The 26,765-nt window shown below is 35.7% G+C and overlaps 2 protein-coding genes across 3 annotated transcripts in view; one reads left to right on the top strand and one right to left on the bottom strand.

Moving 5' to 3' along the window:
• The window catches only part of AASDHPPT (aminoadipate-semialdehyde dehydrogenase-phosphopantetheinyl transferase), a 76,155-nt gene that overhangs the window by 19,059 nt on the left and 30,331 nt on the right, over positions 1–26,765 (bottom strand). The gene's annotated exons all lie outside the window — the stretch shown is intronic.
• Positions 240–26,765, top strand: KBTBD3 (kelch repeat and BTB domain containing 3). Of its 2 annotated transcripts, XM_012474418.2 has the most exons (5): positions 286–321; positions 921–1,121; positions 2,656–2,755; positions 19,512–19,756; positions 23,406–26,765. In XM_012474418.2, the coding sequence occupies exons 4-5, from the start codon at positions 19,524–19,526 to the stop codon at positions 25,009–25,011; spliced, it is 1,839 nt and encodes a 612-aa protein (XP_012329841.1). In that variant the 5' UTR covers positions 286–321; positions 921–1,121; positions 2,656–2,755; positions 19,512–19,523; the 3' UTR covers positions 25,012–26,765. The 2 variants fall into 2 exon arrangements, with proteins under 2 accessions (XP_012329840.1, XP_012329841.1); XM_012474417.2 differs by lacking the exons at positions 921–1,121; positions 2,656–2,755 and having other exon boundaries at positions 240–321.

Genomic DNA, 26,765 nt, shown 5'->3' with positions numbered 1-26,765 from the left:
CGAGGGCAGGAGGAGGGACGTCGCTACGTAGACGGGCACGTTGCCCACCGAGAGCCCTCCCGGCCCGCCCCCAACTCAGCCACCTCCTTTCGGAGTGAAAGCAGCTGGGGGCGGAGATCAGCCCTGCGCTTTGCGGCATTGTATGACGTTACGCAGGCGTGGCTTCGGAGACGAGCGAAGGGCGGGACCAAGGCCGAGAGCCCGACAGTTACGCCACTCACACTTGTGGAAGAGTTAACGGGACAGCGGTGCAGGCCAATCGCAACCAGTCCTCTGGAGGCTGGGAGACTGGGGTGGAGACTTCGGAGACTGCAGTTGCAGGTGGGTGAGCTCTGGGGTCTGAGGGAGGAGTGGGATGGTAGCCTTTATTCCCTGGGTCTGGGTTGGCCCCTGTGACCCACAGAGACAGCTGCTTCTGTCGCTCCTTCGTGTACAGGGCATGAGAGGTCTCCACTTCTAGGAGGGGGTCTGCGGTGGTGCCCCCTGGAGTTGTGCAACGCGGCAACCCTGAGTTGCTTCTTTCCCTGCCCCCTAGCCCCATCGGCCTAAGACCAACCCTCACATCGTATGCTCCCGACTCTTAGCAGCCACCTACCTGAAACTGTCCCTCCGAAGGCCGAACAGAGGCACTGCCCCCAGTGCGGAACACCGACCTTGCCTGAATCCGAGGTTGCCAGCGAGCAGCTGGGCTAATGATGGCAGTTTATTTGGGGGCGATGAAGCGATCCAGGTGCTGTTTTCTATTGCCAAGCCTGGGCTAGAGCCCTAGCGAGAAAACAGGATTCCGTTGTTGAGGCAGCAGTGTTTCCATCATGACAGAGGTCCTTTCTCTAACAGCAGCAGAAACAAGTAAATAACTCTGCTCAGTTATTTTCTCAGGCTTTATGAAGGGTCATACTGATGTATGTCTGTTTCCTTAGTTGTTCCGTGTAGGCTGTTGTTGATTCTCGTATGAAAGCCCACGCGATCCAAGTGCCCTGCAGGTTTTGTTCCAGGGAAAAGGTCTCTGCAGATGACTGTAAATGACTACCTGGAGGTCGATTAAAGTGCAGTACTGCGGGATTCAGCCGATTTCCTTCTTCCTCTGACTGCCAGGATATACCAGCCAAAGGCCAGCAGTAGTAATTAACACAATTACCTTCCTATTACTCTGTCTATTTTAAGATGGGTTCTATTTAAGATGGGTTCTATTCTGTTTTTATCTATACTTGTTTTCGTTAACTTTTCATGATATAAGCCCCCTCGAATCCCTCGAAAGTAGATGGGATTCTGAGCGCGCACACACACACAGAAATTCAGATCCCTAAAGGACAGTAAAATGAATTATTGGCTTAATATATCATCTTAGCTAACCAAAAGCCTGTGTCACCTACCATATTGAAAATCTACTTACCAGCTGCAGGGAGCTTACAATCTGGTAAGGCAAATAAATCATATGCATAAAAAGTACAAGAGACAGTGTAAAGATACATAAGGTAATACTAATACCCATATCATCAATGATCATAACTCACTTCTTTATTTTTAAGAATCATATAACTTTTCGTTCTTGCCTTTTAAATTGATTTTTATAACTTTGATACATTATACGTTTCTGCTTCCAAAACACTTCTGTGTCCGTTATCGCACATGTTATGTGCAGCACTTATTACTGATGGAGACACTGAGCTCAGAAAAAGAATTTGTTTAAATTCAAGTTTAGGAATTCATATCCCATTATTTTCCCATCGAACAAGATCTCTGTGTGTCAAATCTATGGAGTCTAACACACAGACAGTAATGTAGGGATTATTTGTACTTGTTATATCTAGAATATTCTCCTCTTCTCCCATTATCACATTCCTTGTTTCCTCTGTATCATTCAGCCCCAAATGTCCTACCAAAGAGAGTATCTCTGTTCCCCCAGTCGAACATAGCTCACTCTCCCCACTCCCAAACCTCAGCCCCAAACCTAGCATCCTAGTGAATACATTTTATAGGTTTGTTTAATCCCCTTCCCTGTGTACTTTTAAAAATCTTATGTGTCATCCTCTAAAGCTTAGCTTAAACCTTCTAAATAGCTCACTCTCCCCACTCCCAAACCTCAGCCCCAAACCTAGCATCCTAGTGAATACATTTTATAGGTTTGTTTAATCCCCTTCCCTGTGTACTTTTAAAAATCTTATGTGTCATCCTCTAGAGCTTAGCTTAAACCTTCTCTTAAGGCCTACTTCAGAGTACCTTTTCTCAAAACAGTATTGTTTATATAATTCATTTGGCAGTTAATCTAGTATTGCCTTATGACATCTCTTTTACTGTCCTGAATTATTTGCATGTGCACTATCTTGCAAAATAGAATGGATAGTACTTGAGCGAGAATGTCATGTAAACCTTTTACAAATAGGATACATGAGTAAAGGTTATTAATGCCTCCACAATTACTGTCAAGGGTAACACTGCTTTTATATCCCATCTGTCTTTACTTCCCTCACTCACTTTTATTAAGGAAATATAAATATGCAGTTCATAAGTTCCTTAAACTATGTTAAATGAACCCAACAATTTTATTAAAATATTTTTTATTGCATTGGTCAGGGGAAGAAGAGGACTAAAGTAATAAAGCCTCACTCCGTCTGTAATGATTGTCTTGCTTGATGCTGATCTGTGGCTTCTTAGCAGGATTCTGGGAGACTCGTATTCTGTTTCCGGCTCTACCACCAATTGTCTGTGTGACTTTGGTTACAGAGGATCCTATGCATGATGTAACCTTTTCCAGGTATTAATTTCAATGGAAAGGCACTGGATGAGATCATCTCTAAGTCTAGGTGTTTTTTAGATATATTCACTAACTTTTTATTGGGTCACAAACTTTATTCTACCTCAAATCTTTTCCCCCCCTCAAGACTTCTTTGAGTAGCTCCCTAATTCTACCAGTTTCTCAATGAAAAAAGTATGATGGTCCTTTTCTTTGACTTCCTATATCCAATCCATCTCCAAATGTTTTTGGCTCTACTTCTAAAATACAGCTAAATCCATTTATTTCTCTTTATTTCCACTGTTAACACTCCGGTATAACCCACCGTCACTTTTCATCTGAAGTACTAATCATTTTTCTAGCCTGCCTGAGAAAGGGGAGCACTCTCTTCCAATGACTGTCTTCCATGCCATAGCACAACCTGTTTTCAGAGCTAAATCTAGAAATCCATGCCCTTAATCTTTATGCTATATTGCCCTCTAATTAGACTGAGGAGAGGCCAGCAAGGTAAGAAACCTGAAGAATGTTGTGGCACAGAAACTAAAAGATGAGTGTTTCAAGAAGGACTAATTAACAGTGTGAATATTCCTAAGAGGTGAAATAAGATGAGGAGAGAGAAGTGAGAATTTAGCTTCAAGATGGTAATGTGGTGACATTGACAAGGGCAGTTTTAATGGAGTAAAAGAAAGAAATTTTATTGTAGTGGGTTGAGACAATAACTGGAGGTGACACTACCACAGAGTGTTCTTGAAAGTTTTTCTGGATTTAGGAAGTAGAAAAATGGGATGGTAGCTAGAGGGGAATAAAAGGTCAGATGATAGATTTTTGTTTGATGTTTGTTTAAAGATGAAAGATAGTAGAAGTGGCATGCTGTTGGAAAATGTCCAGAAGTGTGGAGAAATTCTTAATGTAGGAGAAGGGAGGGGTGTGTGTGTGTGTGTGTGTGTGTGTTCACCATTCTAAAGTGGACTCCAGAGTAGAGAACCTTGTCTATGTTATTTTTAGCTGCATTTCTAGTATCTAGAATAGTGCCTGCCACAATATTTGTTACTCCACAAACTATCTAATATTTGTTGAATAAATGAATGACCTGGACTCCTCGTACCTTCTTTCAATTCATTCTTGATACATTAGCTACAAAAATATTTTTTTAAAAAATGATGTCATGTCACTGTCCAGTTTAAAGTGATCAGTTGTTCCTATTTCACTTGGAATAAAATCCGAGCTCCTGTGACCCATAGGATTCTGCCTGAGGTAGCAACTGCTTTCTGCAACCCTATCTCCTGACCCTCTTGCTTTCATTAACTACTCCAGTCCCATTGGCCGCCTTTAATTTCCTAAAACTGAAAGACTCCTTTCCCCCTGTAGGGCTTTATATGTGATTTCTCTCACTATCCCCTTACCTTCTTATGATTCAGTTCTCAAATGACACTTCAGAAAGGCTTTCCCTAATAGTGTAGTGGATGAAAGCAAGGGATCTCGACCCAGACTGAGTTCACATACCAGCCTCCCCACTTACTTGCTATATGATCTTAGCCAAACTACTTAAATTATCAAAGCCCATTTTCTCTCTCTTAAAGTGAAAATAAGTATCTGCTTTATTTAGTTTTTTTCAAGATTAAAAGAGTATGTGTAAAACATATAGCATGGGCCAGGCGCAGTGGCTCACGCCTATTGTCACAGCAGTTTGGGAAGCTGAGGCGCAAGTATCACCTAAGGCCAGGAGTATGAGCCCAACCTGAGTAATATAGTGAGATCCTATCTCTTAAAAAAAAAAATTAGCCAAGTGTGCTAATGCACGCCTGTAATCCCAGCTACTCAGGAGGCTGGAGTGGGAGGATTGCTTGAACCAGGAGGCTGAGGCTTCAGTGAGCTGTGATCTTGCCACTGTACTCTATCCTGGGTGACGCAGCAAGACTCTCTCTCAAAAACCCAAAACAAAAAACATAGTACAAAGCATGGCACATAATAAACGCTATATAAGTGTTCACTGTTACCCCTTTTGTTACTGTCTGAAATTGAATGCCCCCATTGTTCATCTTTATTTCCACTTCCTACTTATGTCTTCACAGTATTTATAAAAACTTATAGTACCTTATTTATTATGTCTTCTTCACCGGATACTGAACAACAAAAAAGCAGGGACCATGTCTGTCTTTTATTCTCTTTGCTATCTCTAGTGCCTAATTCAGTGCTTGTCATATAGTTAGCATCTATAATAAATATTTACTAGAATAGGCCAGAAATCATGCCACATATTGAAACATCAGTGACCAAACTAAGATCACTGTAGGACCCAATGAAATCAAAGCCCAGATCAGGTAGAGCACAGCTTTAATGTTCTACTTTTATCAAGTGGCATTTGATTTTTGTCATTACTTTTTATCAAAGGCTTCGTTCTTAGGCTTGACTCTTGTACCTTTATTGATTCAATTATTTAAATCAAATTTTAATGGAAGACTTTAAAAAAATAAGAGAATCATTTTTTTGGGCAGGAAGGTGTTTCATTGAAGCTAGGATGCAATCTTATAAAGTACACTATTATTTTATATACTACTAAGAAAAAAATGCCAACTATGACACAATTCTTTATCACTAAGAATTTTTTCTACTCATACAAAGAGCTCCCTTTAAAAAAAATCATATAATATCCTTGCACCTACATACAAAGAACATAAGCAAAATTAATTGGTTGAGGCACTCCTAAAACTTAACATTCAAGGTGTCTTTTATTGATTTTCAACTCAGAGTCTCCATGTCTATGTTTTATTTTTATCGTATCATTCTCTGTTTAGAGCATTAGTGATACATCATTTCTTAAACCAATGTCCATTATTATCTCCAGGGTTTTCTTCCAAGATGCTGATATCCATACTTCAAATTTAATACACATGTAATGACAAATATGTCATGACTACTACCCAACCAGAGTGATTATAGGATGTCTGTCAGGTGCAGTTAAGTGCAAAAAAGTCTGTGTCTTAAAATCAGTGAAATAGCATAATTGAATTTGAAAACTATTTGAAGAAAAATAATTGCCTTATAAATTTTTACCAAGAATTAAGAATTGTTTAACAGTTAATGTTATTGATTTTAATCATTAACATTTATATATAATTTGACAATATTAACTTAATAGACATTGTATCATTTAAGTATCACTACAGTCCAGTGTGATAGGTATGTCCATGTTGCAGATGAGGAAGCCAAAACTTCAGAGAGCCTAAGTAGGAGTCACTAGTTAGTGATGAACCATTTAGGACTCTTATTTCTCTAGTTCCGAATGCCATATTCTTTGTTATTTGCAAAATACACTATACAAGTAGGATTTACTCAAATGAAATTTAAGAAATGGAAATTTTCAGCTCCTTGGATTTGTCATTCTGTGTAGAATAAACATGGCAGATTTTTTTTAAAAGTCTTATAAAAGTGAATAGCTATGTATGATCCTTATATATTATTTTAGGATACTTGAAATTTTCTAATAAAGCTGATTTCTGTTACTATTTATAGAAATAAAAATAACTTTGAGTTTCTCTCATGTGGTTCACTTATTCATGAACCATGAAGCTCAATAATTAATCCAACACAAGATCTAAATTACATACATGATTTTCATGACAATGAAGTTAATTAAACGTGTTTGTGGTTGGAGTTTTAAAAATTGATATTCTCAGGACCTACGCCACTATGTAGAATTATAGTTTTATTCTTTCGGAAGTATCTCTTTTAGTCACCTTTGTACTGTTTTATTTACTATTTATTTTAAAACACAGAGGAATGATTTTATACCATTGAAAAAAATGATGTTTTATTTGCATTTTCTATGTTTTGAGCAAGAAGAAGGCTGGAATGTCAAAATAATTTTTGAATTGAATCGATCTTTTGTTATCTTTTCTTAAAAATAATTATACAAGAAGTTGTAAAGCTAGTGTTTCCATGTATCCTTAACCCAGTTTCCCCAAATGGGCATATATATAAGTATAGTAAAAGATCAAAACCAGGAATTTGACATTGGTACAATGTGTGTGTGTAGTTTCTTATCATTTTCTTACATGTGTAGATTCCTGTAATCTATCTAAATTATATGTATCAATACTTCATCCCTTTTTAATGGTGAGTAGTATTCCATGGTATGGATGTACCATGATTTCATGATTTGTTTACTCATTCACCTATTGCACAACATTTTGGTTACTTTCAGCTTTTAACTATACAAATGAAGCTGTTATGAAACATGTACAGCCTTTTGTGCACATGTAAGTTTTTATTTCTAATGTGCAGCAGCATGACTGTTGAGTGATAAGGTATATGTATGATGAGTTTTTTTTAAGAAACTGACAAATGATTTCCACCAGCAATGTATGGGTGATCCAGTGTCTCTGAACACCCTCAAGTATTTGGTGTTGTCATTATATTTTATTTAAGCTATTTTGATAGATGGGTAGGATATTTCATTGCAGTCTTAATTTACATTTCCATAATGACTAATGATGTTGAACATCTTTTCATGTACTTACTTGCCATCTGTATATTCTTTTTGGTGAAACAGCTCTTTGTGCCTTTTGCCCATTTTTTAAATTGAATTGTCTGGTTTTTTAGTGGTAAGTTTTCAGATTTCTTTCTAGATTATTTCTTTATCGGATTCAGTTTGCAAATTTTTTTTTTCCTGGCTCACAGCTTGTCTTTTCATCCTCTTAACTAAAGGGACATTCACAGAGGAAAAAATATAATTTTTAATTTTTTTCATTTATGTGTTGTGCTTTTGATGTCTTGGAGCCCATTAAGGAGACCCTGGTTACAAAGGTTTTCTTCTACATTTTTCTCTAAAAGTTTTATATATTACATTTAAATCTATGACCCACTTTGAGTTAAGTTTTGCATATAGTATGAGGTAGAGGTCAAGGTTCATTTTTTTATTTCCTGTGGATATCCATTTTCTTCAGCATTTTTTGTTAAAAAGATTCTTTTTCTTCCATTGAATTGCATTTGCACCTTTGTTAAAAGTCACTTGGCTATACTTGTATGGGCTGTATCTCAATTGTGTATTGCGTTCCACTGATCTATGTGTCTTTCTTTTCACTAATATTACACAGCATTGACTACCATAGCTATAGTAAGTCTTGAAATCAGGTAGACTGATGCTTCCCTCATTATTATTCTTTTTGGTTGTGTTAGATATTCCAGTTTCTTTATCATGCCATATAAATTTTACAGTAATCTATATAGACAAAAAATCATGCAAGGACTTTTTTTTTTTTTTCCTGTGTGTGTATGCATCAAAAGCACTAATTTAATAACTAAAACATTACAAACATGCCATAGTTTTAGAAACCCTGTTTTGAATTGTCTTGACTTTTAAAAATATACTGGGACCCTCAGAGAAGGGGAGTGGGCTAGGCCTTTTTTAGCTTCTGAGAAGTGCTGGTTGGTCCATGCCATGAGCTCCAGGAAGATTTCTTCCATGCTAGTGCACTGGTGACTGTCACTAGGTGTCCTGTGCACCAAGCGAGATGGTCCCACAGGGGTTGGCTGGGCCTCCCCCAGCCACATCTGCACTACTATCCCAGCGACAACCTCGAAAAAGATTCCTGGGTTCTTTTTTTTGAGATGGAGTTTTGCTCTGTCACCCTGGCTGGAGTGCAGTGGCATGATCTTGGCTCACTGCAACTTCTGCCTCCTGGATTCAAGCGATTCTCCTCGCTCAGCCTCCTGAGTAGCTGAGATTGCAGGTGCCCACCACCACACCCGGCTAATTTTGTGTATTTTTGTAGAGACGGGGTTTCTCCATGTTGGTCAGGCTGGTCTTGAACTCCTGACTTTGTGATCCGCCCGCCTCGGCCTCCCAATGTGCTGAGATTACAGGCATGAGCCACCACGCCCAGCCAATTCCTGAGTTCTTTCTGAGCCACATAAGTCACCAACTCTGTCTTCCTCCCTTTCCTGCTCCTCTTGTCCAACACACATGCCTGATTCTCAAGCTCCAGAGAATCTGCTGGTTGCCTGGGCAGGGCCAGGGGTCTGGGAAGACACTGAGGGAATCTCTAGTACACTAAAGCGTGAGAACCTCTGTCTTAGGTACAGGTAGAGAGACAGAGAGAAAGATCTCAACTTTGCGGACTCCAACTCACAGCAAGAGAGGCTGATCCAGGTGACGATAGTCGTTGCGGAATGGGGCCAGGAGGGATCCTTCCTGCTGCTGCCTTGGAGTTGGGTGAACTCGGCAATGTTCTTTCAGTTCAACGGATCCCCTGTTCCCACGTGCTAGGACTTTGATAAAAAATGTGTTAAATCTTTGTATCAGTTTAGGGAGAATTAAGGGGACATCTTTATTAAGTTGACTTTCCCATTAGCAGGCATAGCATGTCTTTCCATTTTAGTCTTCTTTGATTTCTTTTGTTAGCATTTTATATTTTTCAGCATACAAGTCCTGTGCATGTTTTGTTAGATTTATACCTAAGTATTTACTTCAGTTTTTTGTTTTGAATTATTGTACTTTTAATTTTTGTTTTTGTTTTAATTTTTGTTTCTATGTATGTATTGCTGGTATATAGAAATATGATTGATTTTCATGTGATGCTCTTGTGTCCTGTGGCATTGCTAAACTTGCTTATTAGTTCTATGAGATTTTTTTCTGGTAGATTCCTTTGGATTTTCTACATACACTATCTTGGAATTTGCAAATAGAGGCAGTTTGTTTCTTCCTTTCCAATGTATATGCCTTTTATTTAATTTTCTTGTTTTAGTGTGCTGGCTAGAGCTTATATGCACTTGGAAACTGAATAATACACTTCTAAATAAGTGTGTACTATGATGAATAGCAGTGGTAAGGGTGGATATCCTTGCTGTTTTCCTCATCTTAGGGGGAAGGCATTCCATAATGTTACTTATAGTTTTTTTGTAGATTTTCTCTATCAAATTGAGAAGGGGGATATTTGCCCCTCTCTTTCTCTTTTGCTAAGAATTTTTCCCATAACTGAGTGTTGTATTTTTTCAAATGCTTTTTCTGCATCTTGTAATTTTTCTTTTTTAGCTGCCTAATAAGATAAATTACGCTAGTTGGTATTCAAATACTGAACCAGCGTTACATCCTTGGATAAACTTACTTGGCCATAGCGTATAATTCCTTTTATATATATTACTGAAATTTTTTGCTAATATTTTTTTTTTTTTTTTTTTTTTTTTTTTTTTTTTTTGAGACGGAGTTTCGCTCTCGTTACCCAGGCTGGAGTGCAATGGCGCGATCTCGGCTCACTGCAACCTCCGCCTCCTGGGTTCAGGCAATTCTCCTGCCTCAGCTTCCTGAGTAGCTGGGATTACAGGCACGCGCCACCATGCCCAGCTAATTTTTTTGTATTAGTAGAGACGGGGTTTCACAATGTTGACCAGGATGGTCTCGATCTCTTGACCTCGTGATCCACCCGCCTCGGCCTCCCAAAGTGCTGGGATTACAGGCTTGAGCCACCGCGCCCGGCGCTAATATTTTTAAAACAATCTTTACATCTATTGGTCTATAGTATGGGGTTTCATTTTTTGTTTTTTTGGGGTACTGTCTTTGTCTGGAGTACCACAATAATATTCACTTCATAAAATTAATTGGGAATCTTCCCTTTTCTTCAAGTTGTATAGAACTGGTATTAATTCTTCTTTAAACTTTTGGTAAATTTAATTTCCTTATTGGTTACAGGGCTGTTCAAATTATATATTTCATGTTGGGTGAGTTGTAGTAATGTAAACACTTAATGCTATAAATTTTCCTCTCAGCACTATTTTAGTTGCATCTCACACATTTTGATATCTCGTATTTTAGTTTTTATTTAGTTTAATGTATTTTTTAAATTATACTTGAAACTTTCTCTTTGACCCATGGAGTATTTAAAAGTGTGTTACTCTGTTTCCAAGTGCTTGGAGAGGTTTATGTTGTATTTTTGTTACTGATTTCTAGTTTGATTTCATTGTGGTGAAAGGATATAATCTGTGTGATTTCAATTCTTTTAAATAATTTGAAGTTTGTTTTTGTGGGACAGGATACGATTTATCTAGATATATGCTCCATGAGCACTGGGAAAGACTATGTATTCTGCTGTTGTTAGGTGGAGTTTTCTATAATTGTTGAGTTCTCTATCCTTCTTGTTTAGTTCTATTAATTTTAGAGAGAAGAGTGTTGAAGTCTCCAGCTATAATAGTGGATTTGTCTTTTTTTTCAGTTTTATGAGTTTTTGCTTCACATATTTTACAGCTCTAACATTTGGTGCATATATATTTTTGATTGCTAGTCTTCTTGGTGGTGGGTGGACATTACGTAATATTCCTTTCCCTTGCTCACGTCTACTTTATCTTGTAATTATATTGCCGTACCTGCTTTATTTTAATTAGTGGTTTGCATGGTATATCTTTTCCTCTTCTTTTACTTTCAACCTATGTATTATATTTGAAGTGATTTTAATTTTAGGAAGCATAAAGTTGGGTCACTTTTTAATCTACTCTGGTAATCTGTCTTTTAATTGGTGTATGTAGACTGCTTACATTTAGTGCAATTATTGTTATGTCAGTATTGAAGTCTGCCATTTATTTTCTGTTTTCTATTTATTCTGTCTTTATTTCTCAGTGTTTTTTTTTTTTTTCTATCTTCCTGTGGCTTACTTGAACTTTTTTATAATTTCATTTTGGTTTAGCTATTATTGACTTATGAATGTTATCTCTTGCATAGATTATTATCATTATTACTGTTTTCTGAGATGGAGTTTCACTCTTGTTGCCCAGGTTGGAGTGCAGTGGCACGATCTCGGCTCACTGCAACCTCTGCCTCCCGGGTTCAAGCGATTCTCATACATCAGCCTCTCGAGTAGCTAGGACTACAGGTGCCCACCACCACACCTGGCTAATTTTTGTATTTTTAGTAGAGACAGGGTTTCGCCGTGTTGGCCAGGCTGGTCCAGAAGTCCTGACCTCAGGTGATCTGCCTGCCTCGGCCTCCAAAGTTCTGGGATTACAGGAATGAGCTACTGCGTCTGGCCTGCATAGATGTTTTAGTGATTATTTAGCCTTCTCTGATATGATTCTAGTTGGGGGATAGGAGGAGAAAGGTAGAAGTGCCTCATTATAGCCTATCATTGGTGAAATTCTAGGCTCTCCATTGTACCTTTTAGGCTTGGGTGTGTATAGAGCCAGAATTTTTTGTGTGTGGTCTTCTGCTGTGGTAGAGTGGTTATTTTCTTAAAACTTTTCTGTCTTGTTAGGTTGCTTCTTTCCTGGTTCTGTGACTTAAAAGAGGGCAGTTTGGGTGCTGTTTATGTGTGTGCCCGTTGGTGTATCAGGGTTGCAGCTTTTGTAGAATCTGGAAGATATTAGGCAAAAGGAAAACCCAAGGAACTCACCACTATGTTGTTCCTCAGGTCACTAGTCAGTTTGATTTCATCTTTCCACTTTTCATTGTCTTCATTTATTTGTCTTCAATATATGTTTATTTATATGTATATGTACCTCCAGGGTTTGTTTGTTTCTTTGTTTTTTGTACTTAGCAGGAGAAATAGAGAAAGGTACATCTAAACCTTACTGGAAGCACAGTCTGTTTTTTTTGTTTTTTTAATAGGGGTTATATTTATAAGAATCAAATTAAATACTATGTGAACGCTGTAGGCCAGTGCCTGGGACAGCTTACTGGCTCAGCAAATATTAGCTATTATTATCATGTATGTCATTCTTATTAATAATGATCTTAAAGTGCTGTGGTAACTTTTGACAAGTATATTTATGATTGGATCTCAGGAGCACTAAAATTGCTTTCTGGGCTTTTATTTAATATTAAAATCCAGGGTCAGAATGACTCGTTTTGGAAAGAATATGGACGTTTAGTGGAACAAGCATGTTTCTACTAGTTTTATGTTTTTAGGTATGTTATTTAATCTCTGAGCCTCAATTTGCTGTTTGAAAAAGTAATCTAATTAATACCAATCTTAAAGGATTATTATGAGTATGGATGAAATAATTGTATAAATTATTTATGATAAATCCTGATACCTTCATTCTCATTACATCACTAAACAACTGTAAAAGTTCAGTTTCTAACCATTTATTTGCCTATCAATGTTTACCTGTCAAGAAAAATAGAAGTCTTCCTGTATTGTTCTCCAATTTATTGGTTTAAAGGTCCAATAACTTTTGCTGTGTGAGGTGGATGTAGATAGTGAATTTAGATTGTTGTCATCATTGTCAAAATTTTCCTCCATACATGCCCTTTCTTTTCAGTGTATTAACATGCTCAAGTTTCTCCCATTTATAACAAAACAAAACAAAACAAAATTTCCTAGTATCTACATGCTCCTCTAGCCCCTACTTTGATGAACATTTTTGTTTTTTGAGACAGAGTCTTGCTCTATTGCCCACGCTGGAGTTCAGTGGTACGATCTCAACTCACTGCAACCTCTGCCTCCTGGGTTCAAGTGATTCTCCTGCCTCAGCCTCCAGAGTAGCTGGGATTACAGGTGTCCACCACCATGCCTGGCTAATTTTTGTATTTTGAGTAAAGAGCGGGTTTCGCCATGTTGGCCAGGGTGGTCTGGAATTTCTGACCTCGGGTGATCTACCTGCCTCGGCTTCCCAAAGTGCTGGGATCACAGGCATGAGCCACTGCGCCCAGCTTTGATGAACTTTTTTAAAAAAATGTTTATAAATTGTGCCCATTATTTCCACTTAACTCCACTGTAATCTGTTCTCTCCTCACTCCACCTTAAATCATCAGTGACTTTTTTTCCGTCTCCTTTTCATGATATAGGTGACAACTTCATACTTGAAACTTTCTTCCCTTAGTTTCTACTACTTCTCCTGGTTTTCCTCCATTTCTCTCACTGTTCTTTGTGAATTCTTCTTCTGCAATATACCTTGCTCACTTTGTGTCATTCACAAATTCCATTTTCCGCTATATTTTCAATCCATCTAGACCAGCACCGGGTTTGTAGCAAGTGCTCCACAAATAATATGCATACATATTGATTGTGTATAGAACAAAAACATTATGAAACAGGTAGTCAGTATCTACCCACATCCTTTTCCCCACGTCTCCCCTGCTGGATAGCCTAGAGGTCAGGGTAGTAATTACTACTTTAGAATGTTCCATGTTGATCAAATATCCCTGCCAACATCTATTATGCTAATCTTTGAGAGAACTTTTAGAAATCCAGAGCAATCTAAAGTTATAGGAGATAATATATCTTTTGATCCTCAGCATCTAACTTCCTCTAACGCATAGAGGTATTCAAATACATATCTTTTAGTGGATGAAAATATACAGCAATTCCAAGGGGCATCTAGGTGATCTGGACTGAGTCAACCAATTCTGTAATTATTTTAGACAGGTCATAGAGATGCCCTACATTACTGTTTTAGGTTATTGATGCCCCACCTCATCACTAGACTGGAGAATGAGACCAGGAGTAACATCTTGGCTACATTGTGACACTGAGAGGACACTTTGATCTTTTGCACAGCATTAACATATATCTATCAGACTAGTATAGACTGTTTTCAATCATATTGTCTGTTTACCTGCTTTGCATGCCCTTTTGCATAGTATAAATATTTCATGGCTATTCCTTTTGTTTTTATTTATTTATTTATTTTGAAACAACCTCTTACTCTGTCACCCAGGCTGGAGTGCAATGGCATGATCTTGGCCCACTGCAACCTCCATCTCCTGGGCTCAAGTGATTATCCCACCTCAGCCTCCAGAGTAGCTGGGATTACAGGCACCTGCCATCGTGCCCAGCTAATTTTTGTATTTTCAGAGAGACTGGGTTTCACCATGTTGGCCAGGCTGATCTTGAACTCCTAACCTCAGTTGATCTGCCCGCCTCAGCCTCTCAAAGTGCTGGGATTACAGGCGTGAGTCACTGTACCCAGCCCCTGGCTATTCCTTTTAAACATATATTTTCATCATCATGGAGTTAGGGAGGCTAGCTCAAGTCTCCCACCAATTCTCTTTATTATTTCCTTTGATTCTGACACTCCAGATAAAACGAGACTTTGCAATGATAACTCTTGTGTTCAACTTTGCTCTTATGCCCTAGAAATTATTAGAGAGCTTCTTCTCTTGTCCCTTCTCCCACTATTTTATAAGTGTAAACTTCTTGATTAATGTCATTTAAATGATTTGCTTTTCTATTCAATTTCTTAGAAAATAAGCCTTAACTTCCACTTATTTCATACATAGTATATGCTAAATTATGTTTTTTAATATTTCAGCAAAACAACTAGATAGATTTAGTTTATCCCCATTTTACAGATGTTGAAAATAATAAAATATTATAAGTTATTTGCCTCAAATATGTCACAAGTAAATGCTGAACCAGCATTGGAACTCAAGCCTGATTCTGATTACCTACTTTTTCTTTCATTTCTCATTGTTAAAAGAAAAGCTTTAGATATATAAAATTTAACAGAATTTGAGCAAAGAACAATTCATGAATCAGGTACCATTCAAAACTCAAAGAGGTTCAGAGAGCTCCACTCCAGCAGTGTGACCAGCAAGCTTTTATAGGTTGAACATGGAAACAAAGTAGAGAAGTTACCTGATTGACTACAGCTAGGCATTTGCCTTATTTGGATATTGTCTGATGGAAGTTCCCTATTTGTAATCAATAGGCTGGTTGGCTGTTTGTGATTGGCTAAGGCTTGTTTTTGGCTTTTGGTTTTTAAGCCAATTACAATAAATGTTTCCAAGTTAAGTTTCAGTTCTCCTATATAAGAGGGCTGGTTACAGAGATAACCTCAGGCTAATGGCCACCTTATTTAACAACATTATATCATACTCTTGGGAAGATATATGATTTTTATACAAGCAATTATAAAACATAAAGTTTTATACAAGCAAATATATAAATACACAATTTCACATCTGTGTATTTTATAAATATTAGAAAAGAAGAGAAAACATGTATAATTTTAAAAAACCTTATAAAGATGTCTTGTGAGGTGAAGAATTAGTGCTGGGACATTAGCCATATAAATTGTCTTTATGCCTCACTCTAATTTGGAATACTCTTTTTCTATCCTAGGTCATATGTCATCAACATTGTTAAGTCAACATTTGAACTGTTATGATAGTTAATTTCACATATAAGCTTGACTGGGCCATCTGGTGCCCAGACATTTGGTCAGATATTCTAAGTATGTCTGTGAGGATAACATTTGAATCAGGAGCCCAAGTAAAGCAGATTTTCCTGTGTGGTAGGCCTTATCCAATCAAATGAAGAATTGAATAGAATAAAAGAGTGAATAATAGGAAATTTATCCTGCCTGTTTGAGTTGGGACATTCATCAGTCTTTTCCTGCCATTGGACTCAAATTTAAAAACTGACTCTTCTTGGGCCTGCCAGCTTTTGGATTGAAACTTAGCTGTGGTGGTTCTCAGGCCTTTGGATTTGTGCTGAAACTGTACTGTCAGCTCACCTGGGTATCTAACTGGTTGTAGATCTTGGGACTTCTTAGCCTCTGTTATCATGTAAGCTTATAATAAATCAATCTTGCACTCTCTCTCTTGATCTCGCTCTCTGACCTCACATATATATATCTTCATCCATTGTATTGGTTTTGTTTTTTCTAGTTCCTTTTCCTTAGAAATAACACCTAAGCCTTTCATTATCTCTCTTCCTCCATGATATCCACTCATTTTTAATATGTCTCCTTATTCACAGTTATTCAGAATACTGTGTACAAAATTATTTCTGCAAGTCACTTAGATTTCTAGCAGTACTGCCAATTACAACTTATTACTTTCTTCTGCACACATAGGCACACACACATTTCCACAGGCACACATATATTCACACAGGCACACTATTTTTCCACAGAGTATTATAGCTATCTGGTGGAACTTTCTGTGATGATGAGAATGTTTTATATTTGCTTTGCATAATACAGTAGTCACTAGGCAGATGTATTAATCTGACTTAATCAGAAAAACAGAACCAAAGGGATATATATATTACACACATACACACACACACACACACACGTATATGTATTTGTACTATACACATGTATATGTATTTTTACTACAGAGGTATATGTGTTTGTTTTCTATATATGTGTGTGTTTTTTATATATATGAAACAAGTATACATAAATATATATGGAGAGAGACAGAGAAACTACAAGGAATTAGCTCATGCGATCATGTGTTTACGGAGGCTGAGAAGACCCAAGATTTGAGGTCAGCAAGCAGGAGACTTAGGAGAGCTAATGGCATAGTTTTAGTTTGAGTTCCAGCTTGAAGTCAGGCAGAGAGCAAGAGTTCCTTCTTACTCAGCCTTTTGTTCTATTGAGACCTTCAACACACAGGATAAGGCACATCTACATTGGGGAGGACAATTGCTTTACTCAGTCTACCAATCAAAATGTTAATCTCATCTGGAACACTCTCACAGATATACCCAGAAGTAATGTTTAACCAAAAATGTGGGCACCCTGTGGCCCAAACAAGTTATCACTCATCATACCACATATGGCTGACCACTTAAATGTGGCTAGAGCAATGAAGAACCTGAATTTTTAATTGTATTTACTGACAAGTAATTTAAATAGCTACACATGGCTCATGGTTACTGTATTGCACAGCACAACAGTAGATTGGCTTGGTCCTAGAATGGAGCTTTAATTGATGCTATAGGACAATTTAGACTACTTCTCCATTATCTAGCTTCCACCCAGGCCTCTTGGAATACCCACTCAGGGAGAACCAAGCTTTATTCAAGAAGCCAAGCCACTCTGAGACTGTCATTCTGTGAAGAAGCTCCAGCTAGCCACTTGGAGAGGGTGTGTTAAGATCAGTGAGGATGAGCTTTTTTTCATGTTTGTTGAACAGATAAATGTCTTCTTTTGAGAAGTGTCTGTTCATATCTTTTGCCTACTTTTTGGTGGGACTGTTTATTTTTCTTCTTGCAAATTTGTTTAAGTTCCTTGTAGATTCTGGATATTAGACCTTTTTCAGATGGGTAGATTACAAAAATTTTCTCCCATTCTATAGGTTGCCTGTTCACTCTGATGATAGTTTCTTTTGCTCTGCAGAAGCTCTTTAGTTTAATTAAATCCCATTTGTCAATTTTGGCTTTTGTTGCAATTGCTTTTGGTGTTTTAGTCATGAAGTCTTTGCCCATGCCTGTGTCCTGAATGGTATTGCCTAGGTTTTCTTCTAGGATTTTTATGGTTTTGGGTTTTACATTTAAGTCTTTAATCCATCTTGAGTTAATTTTTGTATAAGGTATAAGGAAGGGGTCCAGTTTCAGTTTTCTGTGTATGGCTGGCTAGTTTTCCCAGCACCATTTATTAAATAGGGAATACTTTCCCCATTGTTTGTTTTTGTCAGGTTTGTCGAAGATCAGATGGTTGTAGACGTGTGGCCACATGGTATATGATTTCACAAAAGATTGAATAAAGAAGCAGATATGAGAATCTAGTTGTCTTCTATTAAGCCAGATGCTTAAAGAGATTTGCAAAAAACAGTGTAACCCTTCTCAAGAAACCCTTTTTTTTGTTTTGGAAAATAGTTATTTTACAGTTATCCATTTATATGTTTTTGTAATTATATATAGTTATATATGTAGCTATGAATATAAAATGGATATATGTGAATATGTATTATACATATATTAGATATATTCAATATAATTATATAAAATTTATTCTTATTTTTAAATGAATGAATAAATATTTAAGTGTTCTCAGAAAAAAAAAAAAAAAAACAATAAAAGGAGAAAGAGCCCCATCTGTTCAAGTGATCCCAGCTGAATCATAAGAAATGTGAATGAGGAAACCATACTGAACATGTAATCCAGTCAGGCCTTCAGATGGCTTCAGCCATAGCTGCCATCTGCCTGTAGTTATATGAAAGCTTCCAAGCAAGAAGCATCATCTAAACCCACAGGACCATGAGAGATAATAAATTGTTGTCTTAAGACACTAAGTTTTGGGATGATAACTGGAACAGAAATGTAGAATCAAGGTTTTCTATTTGTCTGGCTCCCCAAGTTCCCAATCTTTTCTGTTTCCCACTTCCTTGCTTTTGATGATACAACTTTTATGTTTAGAGCTGAATTTGCAGTTCAAGATAGTCACAATTATCTGATCTTTACCTGTCTTGGATTTCTGACCTCATGTTTAAAAAAAATTTCTTAATTAAGATATATGCGGTTTTCCTTCCTACTTTTACATAGGCCAACTTGGAAAAGTGTTTGCCTTTTTCTTCTTTACTAAAGCCATAATACATTAATCTAACACTTTGATCTTTTTCAACCAATTATCTTGTAAAAGTCTAACCTTAAAAGCCATATAGTTTATGCTGCAAGATCAGCATTTTAACAGCTACTTTGCTACCGGAAGAGAATGGATTGAAAAAGTGAGGGATTGTGTTGGGTATATACTCAATAACTATGTTAGAAATAACATGTCTTATGTGTAATAATAATATTAATCATGTAGTGAAATCCTATATAAGCTATTTATACAACTTGTACATTTTGCTATTTAACACAATTATATAGTCTTGAATGTTAGCACTTATGAAAAATACACTTTTTATTCCAATGAGGTCAACATTTATGAAAATTTAAAAGGAATTTAGTATTAAATGTCAGGAAAACAAATGTTTAGAACAAGTTTTACTGTCTTATTATTTTTCCTAGTGACCATTTTTGTATATTTGACATAAAGAGGGCAAAATTTAGAGTCTGAAACTTGCATTAGGTTTCTACTACATCAGTGATTTTTTTTTTTTTAATTCTAGTTCTAAAGACATATGGAATTGGCTATGGATAATTCATATGCTTTCAATCAACGAAGCACCTGTAATGGAATTCCATCTGAGAAGAAAAACAACTTCCTTATATCAGAAGATCATGGACAAAAAATCTTAAGTGTACTACAGAATTTTAGAGAACAAAATGTCTTTTATGATTTCAAAATAATTATGAAAGATGAAATAATCCCATGTCATCGTTGTGTGTTAGCAGCATGCAGTGACTTTTTCAGGTACTTTACCTTGTCTATGCCTCAGATTTTCTGATTTGGATAATTAAGTTCTGTTTTATGCTACTCACAGGAACATGTAACAGTCACTTCTAATTCTTAAAAAAAGAAAAAAAAAAAACTAATTAGGCCAGGTGTGGTGGCTCACACCTGTAATCTCAGCTATAGGGGAGACTGAGGGCACGAGAATCACTTGAACCGGCTGAGGTTGCAGGTGATCTGAGATTGTGTCACTGCACTCCAGCCTGGGCAACAGAGCGAGACTGTGTCTCAAAACAAAAACAAAAACAAAGAAAAACTAATTAGAACCAAGATTAACTAATGATTTTTTAGTAGGAGATAATTTAAAACTGCCGTTTATTTTAAAGTATAGGTCTTCCCAGGTTACCATTTCCCAAAGTTCTCTGGAACGTTAATTATTTGAAATATTCTGGGACAAAAAAATTTTTTTTTGATGGGGTCAGGTTTTGGGGGGAGAATCCCTATATTGCATTATTTTAGAAAAAGCAGACAGGACAGGTTGAAAAAAATGGAAGCAAAGTTTGAAGAAAATGACTTTGCGAGAAAAGTAAATTTCAGTACTATGTTGTATTCATGTATTGTGGGGAGAGGTGGCTCTAACTCAGAGGATTTAAAAATTTATCCTCTCCTTGGCAAAGATACCCTTATATTAGGGAAAAGTACTTCTTAGCTATAAAATATTTCTTGAAAGCACCCAACTTGTTCTAATTCTAAGCAACCTTCTGAATATAATTTGGTTTCCCATGTAGATCACCCTAAAGAGAACGTCCTAGTCATGACACTGCAATAATCACTATGATGACAACAGTTTCTTTTTCTGCAAGGTTAAGGTTCAGACACATGACCTTGCAATTACTGTGTTAATTGTATCAAGAGAGTACTATCCTGGGAGGTGTCTTGATCATTAGACAAGCCCCTTTTGATGAAACCCTGATCTTCATCCTCCCTGGTTATACAAGAAACTTAAATCCTAATTGCAATATTTTGCATTATGTTCATTTGTGGAAGCAATTTTAATATGAATTAAGCAGGGTTTAAATCTTCAATAAATAAACTTGATTTAAAAAAATAAGAATTAAGATATAGAAATACCAAGATGCATCTTTTATATGCAAGTTAATTTATACTGTTTTGAATCCTCACTTTAACCCTTACTTTTTTACCAGCATCTAATTAGACCTCACCCTTATTGCTTTCAGAGTAAATCTTCCAAGATAGATTTCATTCAGCAAACATTTATTGATAAATACTTCCTGCTAAACACCTGTAGGGACTCTTGCTTTAAAATTGGGAGCAATGGCTTAGTACTGCAGCACAGTTTACTAGGACCATGGAGGCTACAATAGTCTTGAACTAGCTGTTTGCCTAATTCAACTACATGTCATCATCTGTTCTTTTTATTTCTTCTCTTGGGTAATCAAAGTTATTCTTTGAACTTCACTGGGGCCCTTACTGTCTTATACTCTGCCACTCTCATTTCCGCCAGTGTCTTCCCTCCTCTCTTATAACCTAGCTTTTCTTCCATGTAACTCTTTTCTCCTCCCTTATTCTTCAGGTCCCCTCTTCATCACAGGAAGCTGTGTAGTACAATGGTTAAGTAGTTGGCCTCTTAATACATATGCCCTAAATCTAAATCCAAGCTCTATCGTTTACTAGATATGTTTTATTAGGCAAGTAACTTAACCCCTTCAGGCCTCAGTTTCCTCATTTGTAAAAAAGTAGTATTATAAAACTAGGACTTAACTCACAGAATTACTATATTGCTTAAATGAAAAAATATATGAGTAATAATTAGCATAGTACCTACTACATTCAGTTAATATTAGCTGCAATGATTATTATTTCTAAACCTAGCAAAAAAATATAAATAATCTGGTATAAACACACAGCTTGATTTCCCTGTAATTCCCTTTCATGCTAATAAAATACTCTTATGTAGGCATTTGAATTTGTAGTCTTGTACTCTTTTGATGTTATTTTTTAGTAATCTACACATAATTTTTGCCCATAGTTCTTTGTTCAGCTTACTGCTAGTTTTTTATAGGTCTGCTTTTAGTTTTTAAAATTACTGTTAGACCAATGTATTTTTAAAGTTTTCTGCCTAGTTTAAATAACAAAAATATCAGATCCTTTATTACATATACTACTTTATTAAATGAGTACACAGTTCACATTAAAATATGTACATATGTAATAGAAATTTGACAATTTCCACTATCCTATAATGCCACTAATTCAAAATATGATCAAACTCACTTAATAGAATATTGAAAATGTAAAAAGTGTCAGAAAAGTGCACAATACATGAAAATATCCCTCTTACGGTGTTTTTGGAAAATAAAATTATTAAGATAGGAGGTCATTAGAGACAAGAAATTGAAAAGGAATCACACACATTCTATATGTACTGTATGAGATGGTAAATTGGAGATAGATGTCAACTGAATACTTTAAGATGAATAAGGATGAAGTATACAAACATAATCTTACATGTGTCTTCTCAAAGAAAATGTGGAAGCTGATAGTAAATAGCTATTTATAAAGTGACAAATAGCGTTGTAGGAAGGCATTTTGTCATCCTTTTTCTAAGGGATATTCCTTATTTGCAAGTCTCCTCATATTTTTCAGTTGGATGTTGTACTTTTTAAATAGATTTCATTAGCTTCTGGAGTACAGTCTAATAAGTAAATTGGTTTTCCCTAGAATACTAGGAACACTGCTCAGAAAGACATCCTGGACAATACTGGCACAAATACAAATCATTGTTAAACCAGAACCAACAGTAAAATGGATTTTGTTCCATGCGTACACATTTCCAAATAATTTATATTTTTACCTAAACTGAGCCAAAGACATCCCCAGTTCCTTAGATTCTGTCAGTTTGCCATTTAGTGATAAAACAAAACTTATTATGAAGAACTTTCAAGCTGGTCTAATTATTCAGATTTGGGGACCTATCTCCATCTCTCAGTACCTATTACCAAACTGTTATTTTTTTTTCACCTTTTTGCTTGATGTGGTACACTGTTAGTTTTAGGAAATCACATTTCCTTTTCCCTAAAAAACTATATAAAATGTCTTTTTAGACATGTATCTTATTTGGTGAATTTCCCCCACACAAATAGAGTCACTGGAAACATCAGGTATCTCACTGTACTCTTTTCTGTTTCATTAATGTGAAATCGAAGATAAATTTGAAAGAGACTTTTAAATCCTAAGCCCTAAATAAGTATATTTTAAGTAATTTTAGTTATCACCAGCACAGTTGATACTAATTAATCCATAAATAAAGAAATTTGGCCATCAGCAAGATTTTACTCTAAAAGTATTAATAATACATAAGAACAAATTAGTATACAAAATTTGAATCTTTTTATAGTGTTTTTTATTAGTTGCTATAGCTCAGCTATACTGTACATATTGTGTACTATAGGCATTTTATAATATGTTTGTTGGTAGATAAAAAATATGGTATATAATTCTAGATATTAAAATAATTAGGATGCAATTAAAATATGATTTTATAAATATATTTTAAGTCAAAAGTAAAGGAAAACTCTTTAAGGTAATATTGAAAATAATTATGGAATAAAATATCCCTGTTGTTTTTCTGTGTTCTTTATTTTTGCAGGGCTATGTTTGAAGTAAACATGAAAGAAAGAGATGATGGAAGTGTTACCATTACTAATTTGTCCTCCAAAGCAGTAAAAGCATTTCTCGATTATGCCTATACAGGAAAAACAAAAATAACAGATGATAATGTGGAAATGTTCTTCCAGTTGTCATCATTTCTTCAAGTTTCCTTCCTATCCAAAGCTTGCAGTGACTTTTTAATAAAAAGTATTAATCTTGTCAATTGTTTACAGTTATTATCTATATCAGATAGCTATGGCTCCACCAGTTTGTTTGATCATGCATTACACTTTGTACAACATCACTTTTCTTTACTATTTAAATCCAGTGATTTCTTAGAGATGAATTTTGGAGTACTACAAAAATGTCTGGAATCAGATGAATTAAATGTTCCTGAAGAAGAAATGGTACTGAAAATTGTCCTTAGTTGGACTAAACATAACTTAGAATCAAGGCAAAAGTATCTGCCTCGTTTGATTAAAAAAGTAAGATTACATCAGTTATCTGAGGAGACACTTCAGGACTGTCTGTTCAATGAAGAGAGTTTACTCAAAAGCACAAACTGTTTTGACATAATCATGGATGCAATTAAGTGTGTGCAAGGTTCTGGTGGACTCTTCCCTGATGCTCGACCATCCACAACTGAAAAATACATATTCATTCACAAAACTGAGGAAAATGGAGAAAATCAATATACATTTTGCTACAATATTAAAACTGATTCATGGAAAATACTGCCGCAATCACACCTGATTGATTTGCCAGGATCTAGTCTTTCTAGTTATGGAGAGAAAATATTCTTGACAGGTGGTTGCAAAGGGAAATGTTGTAGAACGGTTCGACTACATATTGGCGAGTCATATCATGATGCCACTGATCAAACCTGGTGCTACTGTCCAGTTAAAAATGATTTCTTCTTGGTATCAACTATGAAAACACCAAGAACCATGCATACATCAGTTATGGCTCTCGAGAGATTATATGTTATAGGTGGAAAAACTAGAGGATCCCGGGACATTAAAAGTCTCTTAGATGTTGAATCTTACAATCCTCTTTCCAAAGAATGGACATCTGTTAGCCCACTACCCAGAGGCATATACTATCCAGAAGCAAGTGCATGCCAAAATATAATTTATGTTCTTGGATCAGAAGTAGAGATCACAGATGCTTTTAACCCATCGCTTGATTGCTTTTTTAAATACAATGCTACAACTGATCAGTGGTCTGAACTAGTAGCAGAGTTTGGGCAATTTTTTCATGCAACATTAATTAAAGCTGTCCCAGTAAACTGTACACTGTATATATGTGACCTTTCCACCTATAAGGTTTATAGTTTTTGTCCAGACACTTGTGTTTGGAAAGGTGAAGGATCTTTTGAGTGTGCAGGCTTTAATGCAGGTGCAATTGGAATTGAAGATAAAATTTATATATTAGGTGGTGATTATGCACCAGATGAAATCACAGATGAAGTGCAGGTCTACCATAGCAACAGGTCTGAGTGGGAAGAAGTTTCACCAATGCCGAGAGCCTTAACAGAATTTTACTGCCAGGTGATTCAATTTAATAAATACAGAGACCCATGGTTTCCCAATCTATGTGCTTGAACATTCTAAAACAATCCCAGTTCTAGTAACCTAAAGTAAATTTGTTAACCAAAATGATAGGTAAAAAGGTCTATACATCTTAATGAAATAAAATGTTCCTGCTTTCAGTTACTATGTATGCGCACTATATATGAATAAACTGTTTCCAAAACCTTAAAATACAAAATACATTTTACCAAAAATTATTGTATATAACCTTGGAGAATCCAGAATACTTAGTATTTTCTCATGAAACTACAAATCATGGACTTTGACACTTTGATTTTTAAAGTACTCTGTCCATAAAAGATTTGTACTATTTAAATGGGAGAAAACTCTTGAGAGAGTAAAAATGAATTACTTACACTGTATCTTATATGAAGTAAAAAATAAATTAGAGGTGAAAAACTTGTTACTGTGGGTATAAGAGTTGTTGAATTCCTATCATTTGTGATGATTGGTTAACTTGTTTTAGGTACCTTTTTTACCCTTTTTAAGTTCAGAAATATATTTTCCCAACTTTATAAACTATACTAAACGTAGTCCAACTTTTTTTAATGACTCATTTTTTTCATTAAAACTATAATGTACCATCTTATAATGCCATTAGCAGTTACTTAAATGCTTTTTTAAAGTGCTGATTCTATTAGTTTTCAGTATCAGTTGGTTTCAGTTTCTAGCAGTCTCTCTCATATTCTGGTTTAATCTTAGTAAATTAACATTCTGGATTTGATTAGTGGTTCTAAGTTAAACCAGGCCTGAGTTTATGTTAACATGTAATCCTCAAGGGGAAATTTTTGGATTCTGGGATGGTAGTACTAAAATAATTTTAATGTATCATTGCTAAATTCCAGCTTAATTGAGGATATGGAAAATTGACCTCTAATTAAGTGGTTCATTATAATTGCACTTCTTAAACTTTGTCCAAATTGAGCTACATAAAACATTTCAGGATTTAAATTAGTACCAAATCAATTTTCTGTGTTGATGTATACCAACTATAAAGCATCATGTTGGTTTGCTACTTAAGTAAATTATTCTTAGTGAATTACTTTCTAAATTAAAAAAAAAAAAAAGGCTAGGCTTTTGGTATTGATAGTAGCATTCACAACCTGCATCTGTGTAATGTTTGTTCTTTACCCGAAACGATGAAAAAGTATTGTCATTGTTCTCAGGTAGGTGATTCTGCCTTCTAAGAGTGTATGTTTCTTTAATCAGTTTAAAAGATAAAGGCATTTTAGGTTTTAAGACCCCTGCTTTACATCTCAGGTAATGTGTATATTGTATTTCTCTTGAACCAAATGTAGTTTTCTACACTCAGTTGTAAATGTTAATCTTTCCCAAATGTGCATATTCTTTAAAACTGTGTCTCTAAGTAGAAATATACCTAAATGAAGATTTTGTTATTTAACCATATAAATTTATGCAACCATAAGTTCCAAATGTATTTTTCAAAATGGAATGAAATATTAGAGTACATTTTCATGCAGTTTAAAAATCAAGGACTGTTCCTGATTAGATGACAGGTGCATAGAGTTTTCTGTAAAATTGGTGGCCTTCTTATCTAAGCACATGAATAGTTGGTTCTGCACTTTGTGTATTTAAAAAAATGGAAAATTCAGTGGAGCTTTTGTTTATGTGTGTTGCTTTGAAAACAAATTATTTGAGAAAGACCATAACACAGTGAGTAACCTATATGTGGAGTTACTGAACTGTTAATTTAAGCATATATATTAATAGAGTATGTTTAAAATAAATATTGTTTTAATCACTGA

Source organism: Aotus nancymaae, unplaced genomic scaffold (genome assembly GCF_030222135.1).
Source record: "Aotus nancymaae isolate 86718 unplaced genomic scaffold, 86718_ANA_hifiasm-v0.15.2.pri h1tg000012l, whole genome shotgun sequence".
NCBI classification, from domain to species: Eukaryota; Metazoa; Chordata; class Mammalia; order Primates; family Aotidae; genus Aotus; species Aotus nancymaae.
The sequence above is the reverse complement of the archived record's forward strand: the minus strand, read 5'-3'. Positions and strand labels throughout refer to the sequence as shown.